Raw genomic sequence first — 8918 nt, forward strand, 5'->3', positions numbered from 1 at the left:
CGCATTGCATTCACACCTGGGGTTGAATGTGTTCAAATAAGACCCAGCTGTGATCCAATCACAGAAAATCCTAATGCCAAGTGCAAGGGGGCTAAAGTATAAGGCCTATAAGGTCTATACAAATTCATTCTTTCTTCTTTCTTTCGTTCTTACAAACTCTTTCTTTCTTTCTTTCGTTATATAGCACAATTTAATGCAACACATGTTGCCCAAAGTGTCTTACAATCACAGACTTGTCGACACAGTCAAAACTAAATAGCTATAAAAAAAAACAACCAAAGTCACATAGCCAAGACCCATCATAAAAACTCTCGGTTAAAAGATATGATTTCAGCATGGATTTAGATGCAGGTAGTGATTAAGCCGATCTATATCAGAGTTTTGTTTCATTATAAACATATTGATGACCCCAGGATCCAATCAACAAGAAGGTTAACATCAAAGAAAAGATTATAAATAAAAAACACGTATTTCACATAATAATGAGACAGCAAACTATCATCATGATTACAGAAGTGTATTCATAAAATTATCATGACTCACATCATCTTTAAAAAAAGTGGAAGAAGATGAGAGGGATGATGGAGAAAGCAAGAGCAAGGGAAAATGAGAGGAGGCTGACTGAGCCTCCATCAATCAGAAAAAGAATGAGGTATGGGACGAATCCAGGCTCGCTGCTCGTTGTGTAATTGCCGATCCAGTCCTGATATTCAGACACCCTGTTATATAGAGCAGGATAACTAGGTGCACCACAAGAATCAAAATAGACTGCGACTCCAGACTGAATCCATATGGAGCCCTGCCTAGTGACCAATGAACTTCCAGCATCTCCCTACAGACACAAACACTTTATATTTACACTTCTACAGTAACAGAAGAGATGCAGTAATGTGGTACAGAGACACAGAAGATGAAGCAAGAATGAGATAGCAGATCTAGTCTCTCAGTTTTATAGAGAAAGACATGCATTTTAGATAAACAGTGCCTGATGAAATGAATGACTGATGTTTTACCTCACATGGGGCTTTCTCTCCTTCATCTAAAAATCCAGCACACATCAAGCTGTCTGTAATGATGCCTTCATAGGCATCACTACATTCAATGTTACCCACAACAGGGGCCTCCACTTCCTTCAGTATGTCAGGAAGCTTGATTTCTATCACACAAAATAAAGATACAGATCAGTGGAAACATCATTAGAGGCATCATGTTGCTCCAGAATTTAGAACCTTGATTGGGTGTAATTTTGAAGTAACGTTCCTCACCTTCATTTAGGCCCCATCCAGTGACCCAACTCTCTGTACCAGCAGCAAATACACTACCACCAGCAGCCAGACAGACTGGCTTCATGTAATCAGTGAAAGTCACAGAAGAACAGAGCTGGAGCATTGCTATACTGCTGTCAAGTTTGTTATATTTAGGATGTTTGATGACTTTAATCACTGTCATGGATATCTCATGTGGGTTTGGTGTGTTTGAGTAGTGTGATGGTCGGGGGCAGTTTTGCTGCTTCAGGACCTGGAAGACTTGCTGTGATAAATGGAACCATGAATTCTGCTGTTTACCAAAAAATCCTGAAGGAGAATGTCCGGGCATCTGTTCGTGACCTCAAGCTGAAGCGAACTTGGGTTCTGCAGCAGGACAATGATCCAAAACACACAAGCAAGTCCACCTCTGAATGGCTGAAGAAAAACAAAATGAAGACTTTGGAGTGGCCTAGTCAAAGTCCTGACCTGAATCCTATTGAGATGCTGTGGCATGATCTTAACAAGGCGTTTCATGCTCGAAAACCCTGCAATGTGGCTGAATTATAACAATTCTGCATAGATGAGTGGACCAAAATTCCTCCACAGCGCTGGAACAGACTCATTGCAAGTTATGGCAAAAACTTGATTGCAGTTGTTGTTGCTGAGGGTGTCCCAACCAGTTATTAGGTTTAGGGGGCAAACACTTTCACACAGGGCCATTTAGTTTGGGATTTAGTTTTCCCTTAATAATAAAAACCTTCATTTAAAAACTGCATGTTTTTTCCCTGTATTATAGAGGTCAAGTGAGCTAAAAAAAATAAAAAACGAGAGAGACTTGGTTATGTCGTTAATAATCTCATTAATGTGGCTGACTGTACGGCATGAAATTATTTATAAAATCCTTATTCTTGTTTTTAAAGCCCTACATAATTTAGCCCCGGGGTACAGTATGGTGTCAGTATACACTCCTTCCAGATCCCTAAAATCAGAAAAACATCACCTTCCCTGTGTTATTAAGACTAAATATAAATTTAAGGGGTATTAAAAGCATAAACATTTGTGTTTTTTCTTAGAAAATGACAGATTGTTTTGCTTATTTCACGGCTGGTATCGTGTAGTTTTCTGAAGCTGCATTGAAACTGCAGTTTGGACCATAGTCCACTATATGGAAAAAAAATCCTGGAATGTTTTCCTCAAAACCCATCATTTCTTTTCCACTGAAGAAAGACATGAACATCTTGGATGACATAGGGATGAGTAAACTATTAGGAAATTTTATTCTGGAAGTAAACTTATCTTTAATATAACAGGGAGAAGACAAGGAGATCAAGAATGATTTTTGTAAAAGCTTTTCAAAGTTTTCTTTTATGCGTTTTTTTATATGAGAGACAGGAATGACAGGGTAGCAGAGTTGGGAACGGGATGAGAACAGGACCTCACAAGCCAGAAATTGAACTCATGTTACTCGCATACATCATGAGCACTGACCAGTGGCCACGGCTCTGACTTTGTGAATGCTTTTTTTAAAAACTGTACACCCCTATTGTAAAAGTATTCAAATGAGTGTACATGATCAAGTAAAAAAAACAGCATAAAGACAAGGGAAAATGTAAATAATAATTGTTTTTATTTTGCTACATGAACGGTTTTATACATTTGGGACACTTACACACATTTTAAATGCTAACGTTGTTGCTGATGCACGTTTAGCCAAATTTCTGTTTCCATATGGCAGTCGCCATACCCTGTCTGTTTGTTGCCATACCCAAGCTGATCGCCACTGCATTTCCCGCTATTAAAGGAGATTTTTGTTTTTATAATACTACTAGCTTTAACACAAGGTCTGAATTTCTACATTAGAGCTAACATGTAATCAGATGTCTTCCTTGAAAACAAGCACTTATCATTTACTATGCTGTAACAAAATAAAAAAAAGTTAGATTTTAGACATTGTAAAATCGACATCCCAGTACAGCTATTTACATAATCAAAGTGCACTTCTGGGACAAGGAAGAGGGTATGTAAAACAAATTCAATACATGTTTTATTTCCCAACTACACAAACCTTATTATACACATTTGAGATACTTAAATATAAAGTACAAACTAACAATTGTAAAACACACAAATAGAGAGAACAAACTTACAATAAAGAATCCAAAGCATCCAACAATAACAGGATGTACATCTTACCAATGTACCAATTGATTCTTTAGAACACGTTTAAAACTCTTTTTTCCATAGTGAATTAAAGAGTTTGGTAAAATTTTATGGAACGCACTGTATAATGATGAAACAGATTTTAGGGAAAGGCACTTGTCACCTAGTCACTCTCTCCGTCATCACTGATGATTCCCTGCAGGTTGGCCCAGGCAGCTCCTCTCTTGCGCCCTGTGTTTCTGTGGCTCTCTCCACTATCAGAGTCTGAGTCCACAACACGTTTATAGGCAGAAGGGGGAGGAGAGACATTCTGTGCAGGGGGCCATGCCGCTGCAGCTGCTCTTCTTTTGGGACGTCCTGATGAACAAAGTTTCATTTCATTAGGATTAACAAACTAAATCACATTTTTGCAACTCTCAGATTTCTATGCATTAAAATTTTTTGACCTTGAATTTAAATGTATCTACAGTAGTGTGTGATTACAAATTCATAAATCCCTCTTAGATCTACTGATCCTATATCCTGACATACAATCACCTGAAAAACAAAGGTGAAATGCATTGTATTTAGCATTTATGGTAAATATGATGACATCAGATGAATGATTCGTTCAAAGTCAACTCTTACAGCTGACGACTTTGCAGTTTTCTTCACAAATAAGACAAGAACCATCAGCGACCAATTCTCCACACCGCAGACTGAGGATAACTTCACAACGACTAATGCACACTTCTCTCTCCTCCTTCTCTCCACTCTCAGAGACGGATGTTTCCAAACTTATCCTGTCCAGTCATCCTACTACTTGACCCACTGGATCCGATCCCCACTCACCTCCTTCAAGCGATTTCTTCTTCAGTCATACCTTCACTTACTCACATTATCAATTCCTCTCTTCACTCTGGAACATTTCCCTCAGAATTTAAGCAGGCTCGGGTAAGCCCACTGCTGAAGAAACCATCTCTAAATCAAGCACTTCTAGAAAACTACAGACCGGTATCCCTTTCTTCCATTCATTGCAAAAGACACTTGAACGAGCTGTGTTCAACCAGCTCTCTATGTTTCTTGTACAGAACAACCTCCTGGACAGCAACCAATCTGGCTTCAAAAGCGGCCACTCAACTGAGACTGCCCTGCTCTCGGTTACTGAAGCCCTCAGTCAAAATCCTCAGTACTCATTTTGCTGGACCTGTCTGCTGCTTTTGACACCGTTAATCACCAGATTCTCCTGTCCACCCCTCAGAAAGATGGGCATCTCTGGAACCGCACTCCAGTGGCTTAACTCCTACCTTTCTGATAGATCCTTCATGGTGTCTTGGAGGGGTGAAGTCTCTAAGTCACAAACAACTTGCTACTACTGGGGTTTCCTCAAGGCCTCAGTACTTGGACCACTTCTCTTCTCCATCTACATGACATCATTAGGATCTGTCATTCAGAAGCATGGCTTTTCTTATCACTGCTACGCTGATGACACTCAACTCTACTTCTCATTCCAACCAGATGACCCGACGGTAGTTACTCGCATTTCAGCCTGTCTGAGTGACATTTCTAGCTGGATGAATGACCATCACCTTCAGCTCAACCTTAGTAAGACTGAACTGCTGGTGGTTCCAGCTAACCCATCGTTTCATCACAACTTCTCTATATACAGCTGGGTTCATCAACCATAACCTCCTTCCAGGACAGCCAGAAACCTAGGAGTTGTGATCGATCATCAGTTAAGCTTCACAGACCATATTGCTACAATGACTCGTTTCTGCAGATTTGCCTTATACAACATTAGGAAAATTAGACCCTTCCTGTCAGAGCAAGCCACCCAACTTCTTGTCCAAGCTCTTGTTCTCTCCAGACTGGACTATTGTAATGCTCCCCTGGCGGGCCTTCCTGCATGTACTATCAAGCCTCTGCAACTAATCCAGAATGCAGCAGTGAGGGTTGTCTTCAGTGAGCCAAAAACAGCTCATGTTACTCCTCTCCTCATCAGGTTACACGGGCTACCAGTAGCCGCTCACATCAAATTCAAGGTACTGATGCTTGCCTACAAGACGACCCACTGGCACGGCAACCAACATACCTAAGCTCATTAGATCAATCTTATGCGCCCTCCAGAAGTTTGCGCTCTGCAAGTCAATGTCGCCTTGTGGTGCCATCCCAAAGAGGTTCAAAATCACTAGTGCACCTGCATTCAAGGACTGAGCCCATCTGGTGGAATGACCTCCCGATCTCAATTCGAACAGCTGAGTCTTTACTCATTTTCAAAAAACATCTAAAGACTCATCTTTTTTGCCTGCACTTAACCAACTAATACTAGTACTTACCCTTTCCTTTCTTGTCTATCATATTCTTAAAAAAAAAAAAACCCTGGGTACGTGTTCTGTACTAGACTAACTGAGACTTGTCATGGCACTTGTATACCATTGCAGTACAAAATCCTCAATGACGTGCTCTGCAGCTCTCGCTGGTGCCGATACAGGATGGCTGCCTCCATGACGTGCTCTGCAGTTGTTTTTGTGTTTTTGTTAGTTTGTCCTGTCTTTAGTTATATTCATGCAATCAGTTTCACCAGGGACGAATTTCCTGGACATTCGGCACCACACATCTCCCGATATATTACCGGTTTTCGACTATTCTGATGTTTTGCTAGACATTTTTGTCGGTGGAGCAGCTGCACTGATCACACGCTTCAGGACGCGAAGACGGGGAAAAAAGCTGGTGCGCTCATGAGACTCAGAAAACGCGGATTTCGAATACCGTTGCCTAGCATCCATCTGCCAAATCTCCGCTCTCTACCCAACAAAACGGACAAACTCCTTCTGCTCTCCCTCGAACAAATAAGGATTTCTCACACTCTGCTGCTCTGTGTTTCACGGAAACTTGGCTGCATGACGCTATTCCGGACAGCGCGCTCCATCTGCCGGGCTTTCAGCTGTTCAGAGCGGACCGCGACGCAGAATCAACGGGGAAATCGCGCTGCGGCAGGACGTGCTTTTACATCAATGAACGGTGGTGTACAGACGTAACTGTGTTAAAAAAGATGTGCTGCTCAGATCACGAAACACTCTTCTTTAACTGCAAGCCATTCTATTCGCCGCGGGAGTTTTCACTCGTTCATTCTGGTGAGTGTTTACATCCCTCCGCAAGCACACGTAAGCCTGACTTTACAGAAACTCGCTGATCAGATCACAGAGACAGAACAACACCCGGACTCCATTTTAATCATTCTTGGGACTTTAATAAAGCCAATCTCTCCCGTGAACTGCCAAAATACAGACAGCATGTTACATGTCCCACAAGAGACAGTAATATATTGGATCACTGTTACACCACAATAAAGAATGCATATCCACTCTGTTCCACGAAGCAGGTTTCATCTTATAACCGACCTACAGGCAGAAACTAAATCAGCTAAACCTGTAGTAAGGACTGTAAAAAGATGGACTAATGAAGCAGAGCAGGATTTACAATCTTGTTTTGACCTCACTGATTGGAGTGTTTTTGAAGCTGCTGCCACCGACCTGGACGAACTCACAGAGATTGTAACATCATATATCAATTTCTGTGAGGATATGTGTATTCCTACCAGGACTCAACTAATTTACAACAATGATCAAACCGTGGTTTACAGCAAAACTCAGTCAGCTCCGTCAGGCCAAAGAAGATGCTTACAGGAAGGGGGACAATGTCTTGTATAAACAGGCTAAATACACACTGGGAAAAGGAGATCAAAGTGGCAAAGAGGAATTATTCTGATAAAATAAGGACTCAGTTCACTTCCAACGACTCAGCATCAGTGTGGAAAAGTCTGAAAAGAGATCACCAATTACAAGACACCACCCCCCAGCACTGTGGAGAATCAACGACTGGCAGACGATCTGAACGAGTTCTACTCCATGTCCCAAAACTCACAAGAACTATCACCACCAGTTACTAGAGCCCTGCACGGGCCTCAAATCTAGGCCCGAGCCCGGCCCTGGCCCGAGATGCTCAGGCCCTAGCCCGACCCGTGTCCGACAGCTCATCAGAATTATCAGCCCGAGTTCGACACGACCCCGTGTTTTTATTTATTTATTTTATTACACAGCGGAAGCCTGCCCTGTTTGCAACAATTAAAAAATGGGTCAGTTTTGTGTTATGTTTTTATCATTTCTTTATCAAGTTGATTTAGAAAAATGTTTGGAGCATTTTTTTTAAAATGACGATTAACGTTAAACAGCGAGCCGACAGCGAGTAGCCTAAAAACATATTTAATCAATTAAACCTCTCAAATTAACGCTAATACTTTACTTGGCTACAATAAAATCCATATATAAAACACTTCAAGCATATCACACAGACAGTTTAATAAATGTTTATTTATTAAACACAGTGAGTAAAATTTAATAAAAAAATTGAAATACTGAGGCAGGCTCGCAACAGCGCTCGCAAACGAAATGAGAAATAGCCTACAATCTAAACAAATTAAATTAATTAAACAACAAACTTGCAGGTTATCTTACCTCAAAAATGCACCACAGAATATGTCCATTCTTTTTTCCATTAGTTTCCAACAGTTAAACGAAAATAAAGTCCAGTCAAATGAAAAGTTAGAACAGTCTCTTACAGAGCCTCGTGGAGAAAAAGAATAGCCTCAAGAGTGGAAGGTTTTAACCCAGTCCTCCTCTCTTCTATCACTCTTCCCGCTGCGCTGAAGACACGTTCGCTGCTGCTGCTGACGGGACACTAAACACAGAGCGAGCCAGTCTTGACAGTTGCGGTAGCAGGGTCTCGTGCTGTTTACATTTACATTACTTTAGAGGCCTCTAATAGCTACTTCTACAATAAGTGGATATAAGTGAAGTATAATCGTGGGTCGCGCTGACGGAAAAGCGTGCGTGCGCGCGTGCGTGTGTGAGACTGTCATGTCAGTATGTCAGTTTAATTATAACGGGTTGAATTATCAGATTATGAATGGTATGAGGTTATGAAATGTCTTTCTATGTTTGTTTTTCTATCGTCGACGTCAACTTCTCATTTTTTTATTTAATGTCTAAAAATATAAATAGAAGGATAACCCAAAAAAGGCCCGAGGCCCGGCCCGCATGTGAGCTATAACGTGAAAATTGGCCCGAAGCCCGGCCCTAGGAGCATAAATAAGTCGGGGCCCGTCGGGCTCGGGCTGAAATGCAGGGCTTTACCCTGAATGCCTCTCCACACAACCGTTCACACCATTCACAACTCCTGCAACCCACCTTGAATGCCTCTCCAAACAACCGTTCTCACCATTCACAACTCTTGCATCCCCCCTCTCCCCCACACCTGCAATACAGATAAGCGAGGATGCAGTGCGCCAGGTCTTCCGGAAGCATAAAAGGAAAAAAGCACCAGGCCCAGACTGTTACACCAGCTTGTCTGAAATCCTGTGCTGACCAGCTGGCCCCCATCTTCACACAGATCTTCAACAGATCACTGGAGCTGTGTGAAGTCCCTTCATGCTTTAAATGCTCCACCATCATCCCCATCCTAAAGAAATCCAAA

The 8918-nt window shown here is 41.7% G+C and overlaps 1 protein-coding gene across 1 annotated transcript; it reads right to left on the reverse strand.

The window, feature by feature from the left end:
• Positions 1 to 437: 437 nt before the first annotated feature.
• On the reverse strand, positions 438 to 1623 carry LOC122136886 (serine protease 27-like). Its single transcript, XM_042721473.1, has 3 exons — positions 1257 to 1623; positions 1014 to 1156; positions 438 to 832 (listed from the first exon to the last, which is right to left on the reverse strand). Exons 1-3 carry the CDS (start codon positions 1594 to 1596, stop codon positions 551 to 553), a joined length of 765 nt encoding a protein of 254 aa, XP_042577407.1. The 5' UTR covers positions 1597 to 1623; the 3' UTR covers positions 438 to 550.
• Between the last annotated feature and the right edge of the window lie 7295 nt (positions 1624 to 8918).

This window comes from Cyprinus carpio, chromosome B3 (assembly GCF_018340385.1).
Source record: "Cyprinus carpio isolate SPL01 chromosome B3, ASM1834038v1, whole genome shotgun sequence".
Classification (NCBI taxonomy): Eukaryota; Metazoa; Chordata; class Actinopteri; order Cypriniformes; family Cyprinidae; genus Cyprinus; species Cyprinus carpio.